A 24,081-nucleotide genomic window follows, 5' to 3' on the forward strand; every position below is an offset into this window, starting at 1 on the left:
TAAAATTTAGTTATGCTGAATGTATAATATTTTATTGCAAAATCTCTATTATAATTTACAAATAATCGTATATTTTTATGAATATATGAATATATGCAGTAATTTGAATCCTTTATGTGTAATCATATTTCTAAATACTTTAAACTTAATATAATATGAATAATGAAAATATTTTTCTCAATTATTGAATATTCTCTTTCCAAATTAATTTTGCAAATAAATTGTCGATAAATTGATTTGCCATATTATTATTGTTTTACAAAAATAATATTTCGAAATTAATAGAGCTAACAGTTCTCGATATTTTATGAAACACCAATTTATTTCTATATTTACTTTTATAAATGCATCCGTAATTGCAGAACATAAATTTCAAGATTTTGTCATATTATTTCATAAATATTTCCCCCTCGGGTTTGTAATTATAATTAATTAACTTGCGATATATTTGGATTTTTTTGTAGCCGCATTATCGCAAATATCGTTCTCGAATTCGATGGTACGGTATGAGTTTTGCGTCGACGAATCGGTCGTCCATTGTGTGCGCAGTTACGTTTTCATTTACTCTGTCAATGGGAAAGCTTCAGTTATCACGTATATTTCCATTTCCCGATACAGTTGGAACATCTCGAGGCGAATCGTTCTCTCTTGCAGCATCCTTCGACGTCCTTCGACACCGTTTTTCGTCGCGGCCGGCTCTCTTCGTCCAGTCCGTGAAAAGTCTATTCCCCTTCTTGCCCCTTTCTTGCTACGTAGCACGAATTCACAGAGCCTGTTTCTCGTACCGCTAATTAACCACCTCTCCGTGCGTCTTTTCTCTCACTATCGCCGAGTGGAAAACGAATATACGGCATCTATATCACACGCTCTTTTAACTCTAACAAGCTTCGATAGGCCTGCGAGGTATCAAAAATATGACTCATCGACAGACGGGAAACTTTTTATAATGACGTTGATGACAATGATGACAAATCACGTATTGCAGATATCGCGAATATTGTGGATCTAGAATTGCATTGTAGGGGAATACAAAGGACGACAATCTGTCACGCATTCGAAATGTAAATCCGACGAGATCCGCGAGCACGGTTGATTTCGGATTCAGGATTCGTGCTTGAGGAACTTCTGGCGGCCAGACGTCGCGGGAATTTTTTTGCGTTTCACCGCTGATGAAAAAGCGACGCACGGTCGAATCTGGAATAAGTCTTATTACATCGTGGACAGACACACCCTGGTGGAGTACACCCTGGATTAACGTCAGCCGCTCGAATACTCGAAGAGACAAAAGCAATTATATCCGCTGACCCAGATGGTCGCGGCGAACGAGTTCTTGCGATGGAGATTTTACGTGCAGCGACAAATACGTGTCAAGCTTTATGCACGGGACGTGCACGTAAATCCCGAGCGAAGTTAATCAAAAGCAATTTAACTTATTATTATACGTTCTGATTGTGGCTGCCGTAGCTAATGATTTATTAATATTGCCCCGGCAAAAGCAGAGCCTCTGCTTACCTCATTTAATACAAAATAAAATTCGATTCAAGCGGATTTGGAGCGACAAAAAAAGGATGAATTATTCTTGAATAAATTGACATCAGAAACTATTTACGTAATTAAATAATACTTATGTGATTAAGAACGATTCTCTAATTTCTGTAGGGACTAATTGCTATTCCTAATATATAATTCCTTTGAAGCTCAGAGATCGTCCGCTGTTGCTTTCCAGCAGCCTGCAAGATAATGAAAGCTCTTCTCGAGAATTCGTTCTTTAGATTTTCTTTCCAAGAAAGCTCTGATAAGTAGCTAGACATCGTAGTTAGGCTAACTATCAGCGCTCGAGTGTTTTAGCACTCAAATGTTCTGAAGCAAGCGCGTAAAACGAACCCCTTCCTTTCCTCTTTCCTCTTTTTCTCTCTGAGCAGAATGTGAAAATCTGTGCAACCACTCTTGCCCTGTTTTTCCTCTGCTTCAACCTTTGACAGCTTCCACATTACTTGATATCAAGTTTCTCCGAAAACTTCAAAAGCTCGGTCCGCTCGGTCCATTCTCTTTATAAAATGACGAAAACTAATTTTAAATAATTTATTTTCATAACAAACAACAATTATTTGCGCGACGCAAGAAGAGTTTTGTACCATGCATATATAAAATACAAAATTAAATAATTTTACATAATTAAATAAATGATAATTCTATAATAATTTTTTAATAATTTTTAATTAAATAATTAAATTAAGTTCTTATAAAATAGTTTTTGATTATAGAAATTTTTTTTGGTAATTGAGAACTATATATATTCCTTTTTTCTCCGAGATTTTATCCATAAATAAAGGACAGATTCGATAAATAATGCAGAATTTTTCTCGATGTTCTTCTGTCTTCACTGTATTAATAAGTATCTTTTTGTATTAAATTTGCAATGAAATAAATGATGTTGCGTCACTTCGATTATATCCTCGTAGGATATCAGATTACTAAATTCGCATAATTATTGTCAAAAACAACTGTCAAGCGCAATGACGTCTGGTACAGACCTCGGCTTGAAATTTCCGGCAAACGTTGACAATCCGGTCCACTTTCATCTACCTAACCCTAAGTTTCCCCCTTTGTCCGACGAAAATTAGCAAAGTTAGCCCATTCGATAAACTTATCTGCCTGCTCATGCTCATCGTCGTTAAGTACGAAACCTCGTCAAAATTTCGTGGATATCTTCCTGAAAACTTCAAGAAGAAGAAATTCTTGGAATTAGGAGACTTAAGAAAAATCTCACTTAGTCACTTTAGAAAAATAATTAATTTTCATAAAAATGTGAAACATTCTACACGTGATATATATATTATATACTATATAGATGATATTTTTGCGAAAAATAAAAATATCTACATATTTTAATATGTATAATATCTATATATTTTAATATATATAAATATATTTCAGATCTGAAAACTGATTATTTTGTTGGTCTCTCAAAGTTTTGTTTATCCTCTTCGAAGGAGTTGTAGAGGGGAAAACAAAGGGGATGAAAAAAACTGCGACGTAATTTTCACGCCGCGATGGTAAGTTCGTAACAGTCGGCAATTATAGCGCAATTAAAAGCGTTGAGGAGCGAAATTTAGCGACAAGGTCGACAATGAAGTGTTTTCTTGTACGACACGCCGTTCTCGTCGTGCGACATGATTCACGGTCGTGCTCGCACACGGGGAGGGGGGGGGGGGAGAGGGGGGTGCCGCGAGCTTGTAAAGCGGCGCTATAAATGTGTGGCACGAGGGTAGTCGCGAAGTTTTGCTCCGATTAATCTATTTATGCCTTCATCCCCCCTTAGGCGCGCGCACGCGCCCGGTTGTTAATAATCTCCGGGGTGCATCAGCGGCTTTATGCGATCGCGTTTAAAAGTTGATCCGCGCACCCGGGGCCGTGCTTAACGATCCCCGCGAAATATAGCGTGCGGGATTTGGCGCGAGAATTGGGTGAAGTTTGAGCCAGATGATAAATGCGCCGACTTTATACGAGAGCGTTCAGACATTTTAATGGTCTTTTGCTTCGTGTATGTACACACACACACACACACACACACACACACACACACACACACACACTGTATACATATATATATATATATATAAGTTTAAATATCTTTCCCCTCCTTTTGAAAATTCCCGACACTATTGTGGGCTATTTGTTAATTTCAGGAAAGTTTCGCAATAATTCATCTGTGAACAGTAACGTGTATGTATAATATTTATGTGAATGCCTCCTTCGCGCATACTTGTATTTCTGTAAATCATACCCCATTCGAAGACCTATTGAAAACTTTTTATCTAAAAATCTATAGAAATTTATCGTGAAATTTCGCGAAGAATTCCACGTTATGACTCAAGAAGGCGTCACTTTATTCGAGCAAATATCAATCTGGTGACAGGATCCACATATAAGAGGCATCTGAATAAGAACGCGGGGAAGACATTCTGTACGTTATTACTTGAACGATGCGAAAAGGTAATGCATAAGATACCATCGAAATTTAAATTTCGCGTTCTTTCACGATGGGACTTGGCACGAATTTGACTGCGCGAGCGCAAACATGTATGTAAGTCGAAACCGTCGACATTTTGTCGCAAATGCGATATCTTTCCATTTTTACGACAGTATCGGCAAGATAGCGTGTCTCCGAATTTTCCGACGTTTCCAGCCAGTCACCGAGGAAAGTCGCGCGACTTTGTTCCCTTACTCTTATTGCTTTGAGTGCTGTCGATGACGGCAGCGGAAATGGACGTTTGGGATGACTGGCGACACCGAGGGAAGAATCGCGAGGGAATCTGCGCAGAAAAACCCAGGAAAGGTGCGTTAGAAAAATGAAAACAGCGGGTCCTTTTGGCAGATCTGTTCGCGACACCGGCTGAAATATCAGAGTTTCGGGCACGTCCGATTCTTATTAGCTCAGCCTTTTCATGTCTCCGGAATTCAAAATCGCGAAGCGTGACGCAATTGCATCGCAGCAGTAATTTATTTTTTTTTTCGTTCACGTAAATATATGTGTACATACATAAACATACGCATTCGTAGGATGTGCAATTACACGAACGTCTTTGAAACTTAAAATTTTTAATTACAAAATTTTTGGTATTTTTATTTTCACTTTGCCTTGTTATCGTATTTCATATTTTGCATTTCGTTTAAATATATGCCGTACGAAAACTACAAAGGAAATGCTTCAGGAATATTCGAAACGACAGCTCCAAATAGAAGATCTCCTGCAGGATCTACGAAGAAGAACATGCTCAATGCGGCGCGAGAAGTATATCGGTGGGGGGGAGGGTGTAAGGCGGATGCTTTCTAAGTGCTATCTTGGTGTGTGTTCGTCGCGGTGTGTACCTCGCTCGTACATCATTACGGAAGTATTCAAATAAGACGTGATACACTGAGAATCCAGCCTCGCAACCAAATATAGGGTGTCCCGATGCCATCCCTTGTACATTCCGCGAGATGCTGAATAGCTGCGTGCCGGCATTCTGCATATCTCAGACGCGACATCCAAAGCCCCTCCTACGACGATACTTCTACGTCGCTTCGCGGAAACAAACGACGGCTTCTAAATTCGAAGTTGCATCACGGGGAAATGCGCGAAGGGATCGTCGCTCGTTCCTTTGCGCGACGAAAACAGTGAAAGCACTCGCAAAGTGTCAACCGCAGGCTACAGGCTCTCTTGATAATCGCAGTCTTTACTTTGCTCGAGAAGATAGTTATATTATAGTCACATCCGCGAGGCAACGAGGTTGGAGGGTGCTGTTTGTGAAAATTATCTTTGCCATCGCGGGAAACATAGCGGACGTCATCTGACAACGATAGGGGCGATTTATTTTCTCGCCTCGCGTCGTAAATGAAGAAATCCAATTAATTTAGGTGCGACCGGTGCGAGAGTCGGACCGGACATTTGCGAGGATCGCGTTACGACCATCCCAATGTAATAAGACAATCTCGAATTAATCCATTGTGCCCTTTGCCGCTCGTCCGGTGTCCCTTCCGCCGCGCGCCGGGGAATTAATCCGTGGCAGTTTCAAACAATGGCCGAGCGTAAATAGCCGGCGGGAAAATGACGACGGTATGTAGAGGGTACGTGACGTATATTTTATGTTACATCGGATGGAAATAAAAGGAGATATTGCCGTCGCGGTGAGAAGATGTGTGTATCATACGTTTGACGCCCCAATAGAAACGGCTACGATATTTCGCCGATTGTCAACCGCAAGATCGAGTAAACCACGCGAGAATCCCTTTTTCTTCTTTCGTGTTTACTTTTACCTGTTTATTCAAGTGAAACGGGACAGCTTTTAAAGTAATGAATGTATTGCGACGCGGTATCAAGACGATCGATCATTTCATTTCGTTACATATACCGAACTCATGAAAAGATTTATGTGCAGTAAGATTTATATTAGTTTTCTTTCTTCTTGCGAGTTCGATGGGACGTATCCTTAATGAGATTTACGTCAAAGGGGAAAAAACATTGATTTTCCCGAGTCTACATACATCTTATTAGGTTTGTAATTAATTATTTCGATTGTGCAATGTGCGATCTGATCATTTTCAACCTATTGTGCCGCATTCAAGATTTTTATCGCCTGATCCGAAAAAATTATAAGCCGGATAATATCGAGATTCAAAAATGGCATCGTCATTAGCTCCATAGTGCACATTTGACGGTTGTGATTGTCAGAATCCGACGTGCATTCAGTATTGTTGCAACAATACTCGCGCGAGATACTGGCAGCTTCCTGGGAATACCTCGGCAACCTATCAGGTTGTACCAGGCAACTTCCGTACGCAGGTACGAGGGTGCAGACAGACTTACTTATGTAAGTCACAGCACAATGTCGCACTTCTCTCCGACGTGCCATGACATCGCAACACACCGATGGTTTCCTGTCAAACTTTCGGTTTCAGCAAGTGCAGGAGCGAAAGTTAATTCTGAGTTGCTTAATTAGTCGGAATCGTAATTCATTATAATTATAAAATACCTGTATAATTAAAAAGTTTCTGTTTGATACATTGTTTAAGTTACATTTATCAGATATGTATTATATTTTAAATATTTTATGTCAATAATATACATTCTGATAAAAAATATGAAATGCATATCTCATAAAATTGTCACTTTTCAATTATATTTTTTAACGTCTTTATATGTAGCGAGAAGGGAGAGCCTGCAAAAAGAGACACGTGATTCCACACACAAACACATACAAATAAATTATTTGCCTTATATTGAAGTCGAAAACCATTTTTAATTCTGACATGATTGACACGATTTTATATTTGTTAAATATTTTCTATTCGATTTAACAAATATCTACCTTGTATAAATTCTAAATTCCTTTTTTCAACACTTCATGTAACACGTACACGTATACGTAAGAACGTACAGGAAGTACACGAGAGTTTTACTTTCGTTACTTCGCGTGACGTAAATAACGTTTTATTGCATCTGACGCAATAAAAGATATGAGCGCAGCTAACGGAATATATGCTCGCCGCGGAGAACGGCGTGTGCGAGGTATACTTGCAAAATATTTCGAACGTTATTCCGCGGGCGCAAGAGACGAAACGTGGGCGGTGGTGGCACACAGTGCAATCTGCTTCCAACAATCGATCAGAAATTTAATTAATGATTTATACCCGTAGCACAGAAGCGGACTATCATCGTTGCCAGAATCCTCACGTGCCTCGTGGCCATTTCTCTTCCTAGGCGGTACCCGAAACACGTATCGCTCCTTCCGCTTACGCTACCAATATTCGCGGACAATCCTTCTTGTTTCATGCTGTCAGTGCGGAGTCTTGATCGATCGCGTTTGATTTAGAGCAAACTAATTACAGGCCCGTGCTCCCGGCAAGGGATTCCCCGTGATTCGAGCAGCGGATCCGCAAGAAGAGCATAGGCTTTTCCGGTATTTTCCGAGACGATTTATTCAGTGGCTTGGCATTCCTCTTCCGCGAAACGTGACCCGGGTGCCTAAGTCACCTTCAAAATCACCGATATTACGATCACGATACCTTTGCCGATTCCGAGCATGGCAAACATATCGCTATATCGGCCACCCGCCAATTAGCTCGAAAACATCGAGCGAGAAAGCTCTGGATCTTTGGAGTTTCTTTTCTCCTTTTTGCACACTCGATTACATTCCTTTCTTGTTACCATCGGAACGTCGATCTATTAAGACCCTCCTCGCGAGCGGTTCTGCATCGCTTCACATTGTCGATTTTCGTTCTCATTACTGCTCTCATTTTACGCCACTCGTGATAGTTCGAGCAGTGGAACGCGACGACCATCGTTGAGTGGCAAAGTAGCAGCGGCTGTTTTCGTTACGACGTCGCGACTTTGAGACATCGTAATTGATTACGGACGTTATTTCGCGACGTTACGCGCGCGTCGGAAAAACATCAACGCCAACGGATCATCGATCTTCGCCCGGTCGTTTACCAATGATACTCTCGCGGAAGCACCGACCGACGGACCGACGCAACGTAGATGGGATTGGGGCCGCGAGAAGAATGGATTTCCTCAATCGTTTGATTCATTTTTCATTAGCCTCGGGAATTCCCTTCTACGACGTATGCGAGCGCAATCGCGGTGTCTGATTCTTCGTCGAGCGAACAGACAATGTCAACTTCAATCTTGCGCATCTTTCACCGTTTCTTCCTCGACGACATACGATGCAACTTCGACTTCATCTTCAAAGGTCCAACCGAAAAGATCTATCTTTTACGCGCGTAGAAAAGTCACACGCAAGTCTTTTTCTGTCTTGATGTCTTACCCTCCTGGCAAAGGGATGTTATTTATAGCTTTTTCTTTATAATTATGTATTGTGTATTATATTGTATATATACCAAGCTAAATATAAGATAAAATATAAGATAAAATAAATATAAGATAAATATAAGATAAAATATCACATTCTCAATATAAATACATTTATGCGATTACGATTATATTTTGCAATTATATTTTCAATTATATTTTAACTTTAAGATAATTTTTAAGAATAGATTTTGAAAAATATTAAGGAAAAGTAGATAGAAGGAGACAGAGGATACAGAGAAAATAAAGAGGAAGAATCACTTTAATAACTTACAAAGTGTAGAACAGTCATCACTATTCTACAAAAATAATTTGAAGTAGAAGAAAAGTTACATTCTCACGCGAGGTTTGGATGGCATTTTGCGTCACCATACGATAAATATAATGGAAGGTATCATTTTTTATACAAAAGGGTAGACAAAGCAAAAAGCTGTAGTTTGATATTTTCGGAGTATTTCAATATTATTCTCGAAATGATGAACCTTTTATCAGAAAAATGGGAGAATCGGGAGTTCACACACGTTCGTTGTTCGTTAATATTGCAAACTGAAAAGGGATCCGTGATCCCATCCCCATTTTCCTTCATGATTAATGCGTAATCGACATTAAACAAATCTGGGACTAAAAATTACTTTAGGCGATTTTCATGTTCCGAAGCGTTTAAACAAACGCACGTCGCGAGGATTTTTTGTGCAGAGATTTAAAGCGCTTGAAATTTGAAGCCATGTGCCTGCTTCTCGATATCAATCATTTTGCGAAAAGATGAGAAGAATCGTTCGCATTAAACGGCCCGGCCTCCGACGTTCTGGAGAACCACCCGATGAGAGAACTTTCAAACGGAGGTTTGCACGTCGTAATTCCGCCGCAGAAATTGTGTAAAGGGTCGAGAGGAGAAGGAGGAGGAGAGGCCAAGGGGTGAGAATGGTAGAACCGAGGTAAAAGAGGATTTCGGAGGGCGGTTTTGAGAGGCCTGCGGTGAGCAGAGATTAAATCGTGCCGCAGTAAAGAGCTAATCTGTCTATTCCCGTCCACCATCCCCTTTCTCAGTGGTCCTTTCTCTTTTTGCCTCCTTCTGTTCACCCTTTCCACTTCAGAAAAGTGGAAATGAAAATGCCGATGCGCGCATCTGCCATCCGCTATGGACGCCATATATCGATGACATAATGATCCCCATCGTGGAAATTGTGGAAATAAAAATCGACTGCGGAACTCGGAATCTTTCCGTAGCATCCAAGCGAATTCCAGATTCCGATGTATTACGCATTAAACATTCAATCGTTTTCGTGACAAGAAGTCCTTCTCGCCAGTGGCAAGAAGCCTTCTTCCCCACAGCTTTCTTCTTCTAAGATTTGATCTTCCTGAAAATACCTTGTTGGTATCTGCGGAAAGTGGCTTTCTTTCAACTCTACGTCTTTTGTAAAATTTTTGTTGGTATCGCCAACTGGAAAATCGTCTTCTTCGAAATTTCGACTTTCTCGGAACTATCCTTAGTCTTGCCAGCGGAAGATTCTCTTAGGGATACTGCCTTCCTTCGGAGAAACTCCGCACTTCCGTCAGTTTTTAAGGAAATATTGTAAAGAAGTTGAAGTTTCTCGAGTAATTTACCGTATCTGATTCCTGGTAATAGAAATTTGTAGAAATTTCCGACATCCGATTATATATATATATATCTCATACTAAATCGTGATGCGATTAAATAACTAAAAATAACTAATGTTTTATTAATAACTAATTTGATTTTGTGCTCAAAACATAAAAATTAATTTCCGAAATTAATATCATATTCCAAAATTATTTTCATATTCTTATTCTTTTCCAAAAATCTACAAATTATTTAATTTTTACAGTAAGGTTATTTTTTTATTCTTGTATGTAGAATTCCTTGCTGTTAATTTTTTTATTTGACAGGAGTTTCTTTTACCTTTTCTAAAATGAAATGAGTAGTTATGTGCATATAGAACACTCATTTCATTGAATTATGTGTACTGACCTAGTTTTTACATTTCAGAAATGAGTATCTTGTATATTTTAGATATACGCAGCTGTATTTCTAATTAATTAATTTCCCGTAACGTATTCCTAGTAAAATATATCTCAAGTTCATTTTTAAAACTTAATTAATGATGGTTTTTTTCCTATATTGACTAATATTGTTTAAATGTAATAATTCGAGGACTGTCAAATTGTCACGAGTTTATTATTTCTCACTTAGTTTCGAGTGAAATATCCCAGACAGAATACATTAAAAATATCACGTGCATCTGGAAAAATAAACGAACAAAACGGTCTCGTTGTACAATTTTCATCGAATAAACGTTACAGACTTTTTTTTCCCGGTGGGGTTGCCTGACAGAATTTTTCCCGAATGCGACGCAACGTTTTCACGAAGTGCGAACACGCAAAATGAATTTCAGACTGCTTCTGCATTTCTACACTCTGCCATTCCGTTTCTCGACCGCCCACACTAGCTAAGACACTAACTTTTCATTAATAACGAAAGTTCAGCCCGCGTCTCGCGTTACGAGGCAAAATTGTTTCTTTAATGCCATTAATAAATTTTTTTGAAATTATATACTTTTTGATTTAATTATGTTTATTTTAATTAATCAATTTATATTAATTATACTATATTTTATATAATATAACTAATAATATAATTTATATAACGTTAAATTTTTCGTGATATCGCTTCGTCGAGTAGCAGAAACGATCACAGCGAAAACGCGACGTCGATGAGTGGCGAGATATGAAAGAGCGGTGATATTCGGCGGTTGAATCGCGATTAATTAACTAAACGAGAGTTAATCGGGGAAGAGACGGGCCACTCTCAAAGGATTTCCAGCGAAGGGCGGCTCTAATGAGCGCGCCCTACTTTGGAATTGCTTCCAAAGCCGCATCGCTCCTCCTCGTGCGTGAAAGATCCCCGACGGGAGTTACCCGGTTAATTATCGACTGTTCTTAATTGCTCGCGGTAGTTAGTAGAACCACGGCTAGCCGCAGGCCGAACAAAGTTCTTTTACCGGTTCACAAGAAACGTAAAACGGAGAACGATATATATATATATATATATTATTCCTCAGCCAATTAAAACCGGCCTGACGTCGCAATTTTTTCGCGACGTATCGCTCGTAACGAAGTTGCGCACGTATAACATATAACGAGATTAGAATTCATGTCACGCTAGCTCAGAGAAATGGCCGGTAGAAAACAGCATCTCCTGCTGTGGCTTGTGACAAATTGCGTAAGAGGACGTAATTTCCCGTTCGCGATCATCCCCCCGTTAGACGTACGCCGACGCACGGACGGGTTAAATATTTTTCATGGATCCTCGGACTTTCATGGAATATCTCGGACTGGCGGAGGAGGTCAAGCTATACAAGCCAAGGGAGAGGGGGATGCAGTATATTTCTCTAAAGACTCTGTCCACTGTGGAAGATGATGCCATACGGCGCGCGAGACAAGCTGACGCGAAAGATAAACGTCAGGTCGCGATTTGTTTCTTCGTCGTTTCATGTCGCAGAAGTTGCATCGGGAAGTTCTGTCGTACTTTATTGTCTCGCGTCCATGATATCCCATCCCATCTGACACTTTGAATCTCGGACACCGAAAGAGAGAGAGAGAGAGAGAGAGAGAGAGAGAGAGAGAGAGAGAGAGAGAGAAGGAGGGACGAGGAGGTAGGGAGGAAGAGGAGAGAGGAGGGAAAAGCCGGGTGCCCGACTCGGTGAAACTTGCTTCGTCGTGAATGTTCGCGAGATGCAGCCAACTAGATTTGATTATATGTACCAATCCGAACCAGAGTTTCGACTCACGTTTTCTCGGGGCTTCTCGATCTCTCTCGATTCTGCAGCCGGCGAACGGAGCTCGGCACATCTCTCTGGGATCGGAGATCAAACGGATTTCGCCACCGGTCGCCGCCGCGGCAATCCTCTACAGCTTCGGAGATCTTGCCAAACCCGTATAATCGAAATTGTTGCGAGTGAAATGTTTTAAAGCGAGGAACGCGGGCGATTCTCTCGCGCGCTTCGCGAAAGTAGGACTAGGACTTTTTTATGGGCCGCCGGCCGCCGGTAATTTTAGTAAACGTGTACAAATTGTATTCGCCGCACATGCCGAAACAGTTAAACGATTCTTCCGCGAGCCGCTGAGTCGCGATCGAGCTGAGTTTATTGCGTTCGGAAAATTCGAACGCGTATGTGTGAGGGTGAGAGTGTTTAATCGGCTGATAAAACGTGATTCGGGATCTGATTGAAGCGGCGTCATTTGCCGCTAACTGAAAACGATGCGCGACGCGTTTTTCGGGAATGCATTATAGAGTCCGTCACGCTCCATTGACATCTATTTATCATCGGTACGCGTTTTTCAATTGTATTTCCATTCCGCATGATAAATCTTTTCCATTCGAGCCGTTCGGTAGTTTATCTCCTGGGCTTACCTCGCACCATTTATCTCTTTTAGCTATGCTTAATTTACCGTCGCTGACTGAATCTCGGGCAGATTATCTTGGCCGGCGATCGCCGCGATTTTCAACGTATCCATTTTCATTCATTCGCGAAGGAAGACCGGCCGACAGTTGAAGCTTTCACCCGTCGTATTTCATTCGCTGGAGTATTCTTAAGCAAATCGCAAATGTTCATTTGTTCACGTTCCGCCGAGGGCGTGAATGCAAATCGCAATATAAATCTGTACGCGCGCATATATCACGATAACGATAAAGCTCCCGGTTATGATAATTTATCTGCCTCGCGATAATTTAATTAATTTAATCAGTCACCCCGACATTTTCGGCGATTCGGGACTCTTTGTTCTTTGATTTTCCGTGCGGCGTTTCGCGCATAATTTTTCACCTTCTTCGGCGTCACGTGCGCATTGAATAATGCCGTGCCAACGACTCGTATTCCAAAATCACATTATCCTGCCGCGAGCCAATGGTGGAGAGGGACTTTTAGCACGGAGGACACATGCAGCACGGAGTCTGGAAGCGCGCCTGGTCTGGCGCGCCGAGTGCATTCACTATTCACTTATCTAGGTCGGTTTGCCCAACCCAGCCGAGGCCTCGACCCACCCCGAAATCCACCCGGGCTTCGTCAAACTCTCTCCCGACTGGGCGAGACCCACCCAGCAATCCGTAGCGTCCCGTTAGTTATCTTAACGATGCTTTTATTTGACGGGTTTATATCCGGCTCGAGATTAGAATCTTTGAGAGATCGTCTTCGATTCGATTCGAGTCTCTTCTTTTTCCTCGTTTGATCTCTCCCTTTTGTTTCCGTTGATCGTCTAGACGAAATAATTGCTGCTCGATGAGGGGGCTGATATTGCTATGCCGCTGAATGAATAATTTCGATGTAATATCATGGGGATAAATTTCATTCCCGTCCCGTTTTCGTGATGGAAAAAGTAACGCGAGAGAATAAGAGGGGTAAAGTTGTCGATAATACGTCACGGAACCGCAATTCTTCGAAAGAGAGAGATGACGAGTGACGCTTAACATTATACAAGCGTCACGTTACAAAACACATGTTTGCCTTACAAGTTTTATATGTATCAAAGTTACACGATTATTGATCATTTCGACCAAATGAATTTCACGACAATTTACATATGCGGAGGCATCCTCCCCATGGAATAGCGATTTGATGTAACGTTCCATGAATACCGAATTAGTTAGTTATTTCGAGGTATTAGTTAGTTAGACAGCAAATTCAATATATTCAAAGCAAATTAAACTCAGAACGTTATTGGAGAATTTTTGCTGCGATTCGAGAGTGAAATTTTCAAATTCTTATAACTTTTGTACTTGTCGACGCATGCAAAATGAATTGCTCCACTTTATTTACATCGGGCATTCGTATCGGGCGTGAGGTATAAAAAAAAAAAAAAGGAATTATCGGCTATATAGAATTCGATGAGGGAAGCATTAATAGACTGCTGAAATGCATGCGAGCGACATTGTCACGAACTACAATAATGGCGATAACCTGGGACAGTAAACATAATTCTCGTGTGGAATTTCACGTGAGAAGAGGACAGAATGTGTCCGCGTGCATCATCGCATTGCACGCGCACGCGAGTGCATCCCTATCGTCGAGGGGGTCGCATAGCACCCCTGCATAGTGGTCATTGCGGTAGTACGGTGTTATGCGAGCGGTACGAAACGCGAACGGGACGAATGTATACGAGAGTCGTTTTGCACTCGAAACGATGTGCATCGCGGTATCAGCGTCGCGCGACAAACGGTTTACTTTCCGTTCACCGGGAAATATAATGAGTGTTATCCAGAATTAGCAACCAGAAACATTTTGCCGAACGATCCGCCGAGAAAATTGGAAAAGATGAGAAAATTATGATGAAAAATTATTATGTCAAAAAGTTTAGTGGCGATTACGTAACGATTATGTCGAGTGTGACGTGATACGATCATGGCTGAAGTTAGATGTCAGTGATTCACTGTCGGTTGCGATCAGACAGAAGTGAATGATGTTTGAGTCCGGCCAGCCTAATACTGTAGTGTACATATTAGTGTATGTTAATGAATATATTAATAATTGCTGAAAAGGGCTGCGTTAATCCTATGGAAACAGCGTAATTTCAAGATTTTCAAGAAAGGATGGGTCCACTGCTCGACTGTTTTCTCATAACGTCATCCGGGAACCTTGCTGCTTTATGCATGGGCGCTCTTGCTTTCCCAACGTCTGGCAAGCTTACGGCGCCTCGGACGCAGCTAATCTTATATCGCTTGGATGCAAACTTGATGCCGCTCGAGTATATCGCATCCAACATTTACAGATTTAAATGTACTATTTACTTGACGCATTTGACGAGGTAACACGTGAACGGATTTTATAAGAAAAAAACTTTAACGATCTTTAAAGATCTTGATAATAAGTTTTAATATTACATTCTTGTGAAATCTTCATAATTAATAAATAAATTAATAAATAGATAAATCAACAATAATTTTGATAAGAAGGGAATGCTCCTTCTTTGCGGTTTTCTGCGACATTCTTTCATTCTTTACATTTTTCTAAAGTAAATGTAAACTTAGAATTTTCTATTAAAAATTCCACAGAATTTTTTCAAGAAAAATTGTCGATTTTTATTTGGTATAATTCCTTTCCAGCTCGAACTAGATTAGTCTTTTTCTGACTCGTCAACGTTTGAAAACTCGCGTGTTTCTCGCGTGTAGTACAAATAATACATTAATAGCACGAGAGTACAGCCTATCGCGGTCGGTTATTAATAACAGCGGCTATTCAGGCGAGCAAGACTAGGGTGCGGAAAATATAAAGAGACATGGCGGCGCGAGGGGTGGCTTTTCGTGAGAAAAATAGAAAGAGCTTGTCTCGGCGAGCCTGCGGGATATTGAAGTGGCTGCTGGCCGTATTCACGACGCCGGGGTAAATTCCAGAGATTCAGATTAGTCACGGACCTACCTCGGTATTGGGAAGCCCTCCCCTCCTACACTCTTCAACAACGTTGTCATCGCGTTCTTCAGCAACACTTCAAGGATCCTTCGAGGCGAGTGCTTAGCCAGCTAATTATCCACACTGATTTGCATAGTTATTCCCTCTTATTTTAGCATTTTGGGATTGGCATATTTCGAAATTCAGCGAAGCGTCACAGCAGAAAATTGGTATCTTGAAAGAAACGAAGAAATTTGGACGGAAACAATTTTTGACACGGTTGGCTGACATGAGTTAAGTTAGATGTATCTGTATATAAGTTACGAAGCCACCACCAAGGACCACCTCATCGACTTGTTCGAGTACAAGAGTTGACTGATGTCTTAGCGGTTATGATCGAAAGGTCACCGCTTTCGACACTACTGTTAGTAACTACTGAGATTGTTAGTTGATAATAGTGTCAAAATAGATTTAACTTTAATGAGTTTTGTAATGATATCGAAAATCGATATATTTACTTTAACAGATATGAGAATTGATACGCAATAAATAAAAAAAGATGAGGAAGAAGACAAAACAGAATTGCAAAGAATAATTTCTTGAAATAATTTGCGTTGTTATTTATGTCGTATTTTTTATATTTTATAAAATCGCCAACATAAATCTTGTTGTTAATTTTTCCAAGACATCGTAATCACAATCAAACTGACGTAATCGTGATTTAAATATAAATTCAGGAGCGATAAAAGTTTATGGGATTCTTTCGATAGATTTCCGATAGCCGCACGTCTTAATTCATTCTGCGATTCCTATCGATAGCGATTTCTATCGATAGAAATACGTCTGGTCACGACATACGTATCTTGCGAGCATCTCGTTTTCTAGTACTGTCGAATCGGAGTGCTTCTGAATGTCCGATCGGCTCAACTGCCCGTGAAATGACCGTGCCTTCTGCCCGTTTCTCGGCTTGCAGATCATTTACGTCTCGCTTTATGGAGCTCCCTTACAGTTTCAAAATCGTCTGTAGCTATCCTCGCCACATTCCTGAATCACAGTGCCATGTGATTCGGGCAATCGACTTAATTACGCCATGTCTTGTTTTGTCTACGATCTATCGAACTTTAAAATAGTATCATGCCTGGAGATATATTTCGACGTACTTTTGTTGGATGTATTTTTCTATATCCAGTTAGAAATATTTCTGTTCTTTCTAAAGACTTTCGAATTTTATAAATTTATAATGTACATATATATATATATATATATATATATATATATATATATATATATATTGATTTTTCTTTACAATAAAAGGAACGCACATTTTAAATATTAACTTTCAAATTTACAAAATATATCGTTACGTGATTTAATTGTCCAACACTCGGTTTGAAATTAAATCTGTGATTTTACAATGTCACGTCGGATTTGCACATGTTTTATAAATCTATTTAAGTAATATAATTATCATATACGTGAAACGTTGATCAACAATAGAAATTGGATGCTGCGAATCCCCGATCGATCGGTTGAGCGGAAGAGGAAATTCCATCGTGTCGAGATGCAAGCGGGATGCCTAAAGCGTCACACCGCGCCGATGTCTGAGATGGGCTTTTGCTCTCGGTAGGGAAATTCCAGGAGTCAAGAGTACTTAGATGCCTCGCTCGGAATCCACCAGTTTCGAAATTCTTTGGACTTCCTCAGAATAGGATGCGGAGCCGCGGGCGCGGCAACTAACTCGACAGTTTGTCTTCATTAAAGCCACGGACCGTTGTTCGTTTATTTCTGTATTAAAATTTTGATGCTACTATTATTCTTTACACTGTCTGACTTTAAATATTATTAATTATACAATATCTGTTTACAATAACTTCTCATTAAAGAATCTGATAGTCTCGAGAAATATTTGTAAAATTGCATTTCGTGGATTACTTCCGAAACTTGATGAACATTTACCATTCCATCTCTCCGCATTTTTGCAGAGAGATCAGCCTCTATATATTATAACGCGCGCAAATACTTCCGCGAGAGACGTTTTATCCCGAAACTCACTTTTGAAATTACTTTCATTCTTCGGACGGGGTAACAATCCGACTTCATTCCGCGCGTTGATACACCGACGACTTTCGTGGCTGCAGAAAGGCTAACTTTTCTCTCAAACGTACTTTACGTGATGGCATCGTCCGATGCAAGTTGCCTGCCACAAAGCCGATTACGGCATCGAGATCGGCATTTCCGTTCGGATACCTTTATGACGACGACGAAATCTTTCCGCTCGCGTAATGACATTACTCTCTACTAGTTTCGATCCTGCGCGAATCGCGGACTTCCTTTCCCACAAAGGAGCCACGTCCACGATTTTTCTTCTTTGAACTTCCTGCCTGGTATCTGAATGGCATGAACCATGAAAGTACATCGCATTTTTATCATAAAGAATTTTTACCAGTAAAGAATAATATGGGAAATAATCTCGATTTATTCACTTTGTACAATTTACATCACAAATGTTAGTAAAATTATTTAATTAACTAAAGTAACTTATTCATATAAATTATCGCATTAGGTATTTATCATTAAATCTTGTTTTATTTTTAAATATATGAAGCTTTTAAAGCTTTTATGTAACATCTCAATATTCAAATATAATCAATTGTACAAACGATTACATCGCGGCAGAAATGTTTTACGATTATTTTGAAAAGGAAAATATTAATTTCTATTCATTTCTGCGTGGAATGTAATTATGACAGGGTTATTTTATATCGCGCTAGAAAATGAACAAACAGTTAACTCATTCGTCGAAATTCTCGTGAACGTCGTCAGTGACTTTGCTCTCGTCGGCTCGAGTTCTTCCTCGATTGCCGCTTGAGCTTACTCGGGGCGACGAAGTTTAAATTGTTTTCGAAACAGCGGCCGCAGTCGCGAATTTCATTGCCGATGATTACCGGAGCGAATCTTTGACGCAACCACTTATAAAAGAAAATTATTCTTGCAGTCTTAACTCCTTTACTTCGTCGTCGTCTCAATCAATATGATTTAGTTGACATAGCTGGAACAAACGTAACTGAAACTAATTTTTTTATTGTGAATCACGTACACGATTCACAAAATAAGAAAATATTTGAAGACTTTGATTGTTTAGAATATTCTTTATCTTTTAATAAGAGATTTATTATAAAATCTTGAGAGATCAGGTGATGTGTACGCAACGAACGGTTTCACAGGAAAGTGAAGCTATATGTCAGTACAGACTCCATTATGTCTGATCGAAGGCAAATATTTGCGAAAGGATATCAAAGTTGCAGAGCGGAACATAGACGGTTTATCTTATCGCATCGTTGCACATTAACTACCATTCAGTTCGTATAATAAAGCTCGAATAAATTTAAACTACTTTGATGTCATTTAATTAACAATGGTAATGATAAAATAACAATATTATAATACGTCCGACAATGCGCAAAATTTATTCGTAGTCGTAGTAACTTTAACATCGCTAGGTATCGCAGAAAAGACGTCTTTTCTGCATAAAAATAAATGAGACGAACTTTCATTCACATTACAATTAGTACTCGGCTATCTTCCTTCTCTTCCCATTGTTTTCCTCAATTAGTAAGATATGTCAAAAATACAAAAAAATCCGCAAACTTAAATTATTGTTATACAGAAAACAATTAATTCTTCGAGGTTTGCGAAATTGCAATAGGACGACCGTTTCAATCTCTCCAGAGTATCGAACGTGGTTTCGGGCAACCGGCCGATCGCATCGGCCGCGTGCCTCCCTCGCCGCCCCTGGAATAATGACAACGGGGAAAATACATCTCTCGGCACGTTGGCCACGCTATCAATACTGCGCGCCGTATCCGGCGAGAATGCAGGTTCTATCGCACGTCGCGCGCGCGCGGGGCGCATCGCTGAAAAAAATGAGCGGCGAGATAAATCATCCGGATCGCGCGCAGGGCGGGAAGATACAGAGAGAGGCACGTCCGTCTTCGTGAAATTTACTACCAATATTTTTCTTCCGAAAATCGGGTCGAATTTACGTGACGCGTCTCCGCCGCCAAAAACGTGCGCCACGTAGCCGCGAGATGTACGCCGGGACGTGGATATATCAGTGCCACACGTCGTCGCAGACCCGCGTGTCCGCAATATCGAGCGAAACAACACTCTCGAGTCTTCGCCCGCGAAGCAGATTTCCCTTCGGGATTCCCGCACCGCGGGGAAAAATCCGCCCAGAGCTCCCAAAAGTGAAACTCCCACCGAAACGATTTGTGTTCGCGTTTGGTACCGCGTCGGTAATTTCGGCTCGATTCAATTTAACATCGTAACCGCGCAATTTCGATTTCTGATGAGGGTTGTATATTTTCGCATAAGGTTATTTTAATTGCTCTGCTGAATCGAATTACGTAGGCATTATTAATTTGCTGAACTATATCTCGAGCCTCTATTGTCTGTTGATACAGTGTGGATGGATGTGCTACGGGGGGTGATTTCTGGGAGATTAGAGGGAAGCGGATGGCGTATAATCGTGCTAAGGATTTGCCAGATTGGTGTATCGAATTCCAAATGGGCGATTCGTAGAAAATTGGAAAAGTTGCCTGTTTATTGAGTCGATTCCGAGACGCGGGATGGGTCCGGTGCTCGGTTAGAATGCGACAAAAATATTTTATTGGAAATAGGAAAACAACTGCACCGGGCAAAAAAATCCCTGATGCCGGGCGGGTGCTGTGTGATCCGTCCTCATCGTTTTGGACTCCCGCGGTTTCGCACGTAATGGCATCGCCGAATCGATCTTTCGGTTTTGCTTTCGGTTACCGGATCATTTTTGTGGCCTAGCTTACGCGATGCAATTTCTCGAAATCTACGCTCCAGATTAGTATATCATATATTTTTTCTTCGCCGTGACGATGCGGCGAACCAATAAAGAAATAAGGTCGCGAGAAAGAAACGCAATTTTCTTCTTTCTTACGTTTGTGCGAGTTTCCTGTTTACAAGTCGTTTGATATATAATAAAATCCTGTTATTCTTATTAGGTACACGATTCTGTGATAAGATACAGGACGGATAAGATTTATTCGAGTTATATATCTCTTTCCCGGATGCCGAATGACGTTTTCTCGTCTGTCTTGCAGTTTCAATTTAATGCGGCATGACGTATAAATGAATGTGTGCAAACGGACGATCTTAATACTTTCAAGGACCGAATCAACACCGCGGCGAGCGGTGTTGCGAAACATCGGCCTGCGGCTGAACTCGCAAGTTCATAAAGTTCTAACGAGGTTCCACGGTGGTTCACCTCTCAAGGGTATGCTGAGGGAGTTCTCTCTCTCTCTCTTGTAGACTGCGTTAGGAAGTATTGAAGCTCAGTGGAGGACAGACTCACCGCGAATTTGTAGTGTTGAATACTTAAAACGCTTTATTATCCCCGTTATATCTTTCTTGTCATTTTCGTTCTTTTTAAAGACAGCAAAATAAATTAAATTATTTAATTAATTAAATTATTTAAAGTTTATCTCGAACGTTGAAATAATGAATCAAGTTTGCCGAAAAAATTCATCGAGCGAGTATTATTAAAAAATCCTCATTAATAATACAAGACATCAATATTGTACGCATTAATTATTTTAAATAATAAACGTATTGTGTATAAATAAATTTTTTTAAATAAACATTTTTTGAAAAATGATTCGGCAAATTTGAAATTTACAAGAACTTAGGTTTCCGTCTAAAAGATGCTGAAAGAATGCAACGTCTCATCGCTCCTTCCATCCCTCTCGTGTCGTGATTGAGAAGCGAGTGTGCTTAATTTACTAGCGAGCGGCGAATCCTTCGCGATCTCTCGGTAGCGTTTCATCTGGAATCGACGGCGGCGCTTAGCGCCGCCTCATAAATTCCCGATTTTACGGACGTGCCTTGCCGGCGAAAAAGAGTTCGATCGGTCCGGCGCGAAAAAGCACGATAAAACTTTCCCTCGCACGTCGCCGGTATTATGAAATTCGAACCAAGTTCGCGAAAAACGAGCCGAGGCGCTATTACTCGGCGCGGGGCTGAATATGCGGCGCTGGGCAGAACGCCCGAGTTTTCGCATTTACGAGGCGCGATTAAGCGTTTTATGGGTCCCATCAATTTTCGAATCCTACAGTAGCGTAGCCGCGCGCGAGCGCGAGATTAAGAATCGCGAATATCGAGGAGCCAGATGCGAATCTGCCGCCTGTTTCAGCCATCGCGAATCATTTTCGCGACATACGGCGCGAGTGGAGAATCAGAAAAATCGATTTTCGTGTCGCTCGCGCGTTTTATATTTTGTGTATTGCTCGTCGCTTAGTTCTCTATTACTAGTATTATTCTTCGCGGCAGCGGCATGCTTTCCACGTGATTTTCGCGATGACGATTAAATGTTATATGTATGTGTCGCAGGTGTCGCGCACGGTATTAGATGTTACAAATGTGGACAATACAACGAGGGAGTCGGCAGCATTACACCGTGCATTAATTACACCGCACACATGCTGATGGAATGCCCATCCTCGGACGAGTGGTGCATCGTAAGTACAATATATATATATATATATATATATATATATATATATATATATATATATATATATATATATACATATATTACTTTTTCAGTCAATTTATCGAATTAAACAAAGTATTTTCGAGCGTAATCACGATTTGCGAGTGTAACGCCATCTTACGAAACGTTACTAATTATTTTTAAAGAAATAAAAATCTTACTCTACGGCCTTACGTTGAAAATTGCAGCATTTGAAACACTCACGCAGCTGGAAACTGAAGAGCTTTGCCGAGTATTTTGCGAAAAGATAAATATTTCTTTCGCGAAAATAGGCGTCGATGCGGCGCCAACGATCGCTTGACATTATTCCAAAGTTGCCTATAACGAATGACGTTATTTACCTCTCGGCGGACCTCCGCCGATGTCGGATTTATGAGATGAGTCCGCGCAAATTGGCTCGGGAGTCTTCTGCAAGCTTGCACGTTCGTTCGCCAAAAAAGCCTTCCAGCTTCTCTTCTCGGCTACCGCGAGGAACTTTTGTATCGACTGAAAGGATTTCGAAAATTTAGAAAAGTAACTCTCGTGGAGTTCGAAGAGCCGTATCGCCTAAATAATAAATTCGAAATTATCAATTCAGTGAATCGATGGCGCTCGAATATTTTGAACGTTTAATTATAGAGTTAACATGACAGAGCACTTGCTTATTTAAACATGTATACGTCCGTAATTTAATTTAATTCGTTTTATAATTATTTATTTGGTGCAAAGCGATGCAATTTTAATTTGTTAATACGAATCTAGGCAACACGTTAGGTATGCAAATGATTCGCATAGCTATCCCGATTTCTGCATGAACCGCATATTGCAAATGTTTACGCTTCTCTCGCAGCGTGTATGTAATAATTTATGAAATTATCCAGCTCCGAGACGTTACCTGTCCCGTGTGACGTATAGCCGAGTTCTTTCCTCGGACGAAGTAAATCGCATTATTAAATCTTTCGATCCCTTCCACTCATCGCGCACAACAGAGAACGCAATGCTGATTTCAGATTTGGAAACGAAACTAGATGCATAATTTCGCGCTTGTAATTCGTTCAGAAAAACCGCAACTTTTCTTCCAAGTTAATACTCTCGCCTGTTCTTATTATCTTGAATATTTTATAGCATACGAAAGCATTCGTAATGCTTTTCGTTAAATATGAAAAACACGGCGGCAAAAACATCTGCGTCGAAAAAATAATATTCGAAAAATAAAGTCGACGAAAAGCTCGAGGAATAAACTCGAGGAATTTATTGGGACAAGAACGATCGATATTACTTCGCCATTCGAATAGGATGGCTCAATGGCCTATGTACGTACGTTTAGGACGCAAATGAGATTTCTGGGCATAATAAAATCCTCTGGAATTTACTTCGAATGTTCTACGAGAATCGAGAGGTAGAGGTCGATGATGGTCTGTCTATATCTGTGACAATGGGAAACGATTGGAAACTCCGTCTCGTTGAGGGTGAAACGGCACGGAAACCATTTTCCTCGTGGCTCTATGAATCTTGGAGTTTACACCCGCCGTCTTAATAAAACGGTACGATCTAATCAGCATAACGATAGAGACCCCATCCGGATCCCGCCCGCCCGTTGCCCTTTGTCGAGCTAAGTGAGGCGGCGCTCATCCGCGATGAATTTCTCATGCCCTTTTTCTCGGCTTTGCTCCATCATCTTCGTTCTTTCCCGACTCATCCCTTCCTACCTCCCTCTCCCTTATTTCGTTTTTGCGCTGCGGGAATAGAATGTTCGAAATGGAAATTCG

At 40.6% G+C, this 24,081-nt stretch overlaps 1 protein-coding gene across 1 annotated transcript in view; it reads left to right on the top strand.

The window, feature by feature from the left end:
- Window positions 1–24,081, top strand: part of LOC105430078 (uncharacterized) — a 69,066-nt gene that overhangs the window by 13,422 nt on the left and 31,563 nt on the right. Inside the window, exon 2 of the mRNA XM_011643419.2 lies at window positions 22,171–22,298. Coding sequence (XP_011641721.1) covers window positions 22,171–22,298 — 128 coding nt within the window. The remainder of the gene's footprint in view (window positions 1–22,170; window positions 22,299–24,081) is intronic.

This window comes from Pogonomyrmex barbatus, unplaced genomic scaffold (genome assembly GCF_055798465.1).
Source record: "Pogonomyrmex barbatus isolate J1 unplaced genomic scaffold, ASM5579846v1 scaffold1, whole genome shotgun sequence".
NCBI classification, from domain to species: domain Eukaryota; kingdom Metazoa; phylum Arthropoda; class Insecta; order Hymenoptera; family Formicidae; genus Pogonomyrmex; species Pogonomyrmex barbatus.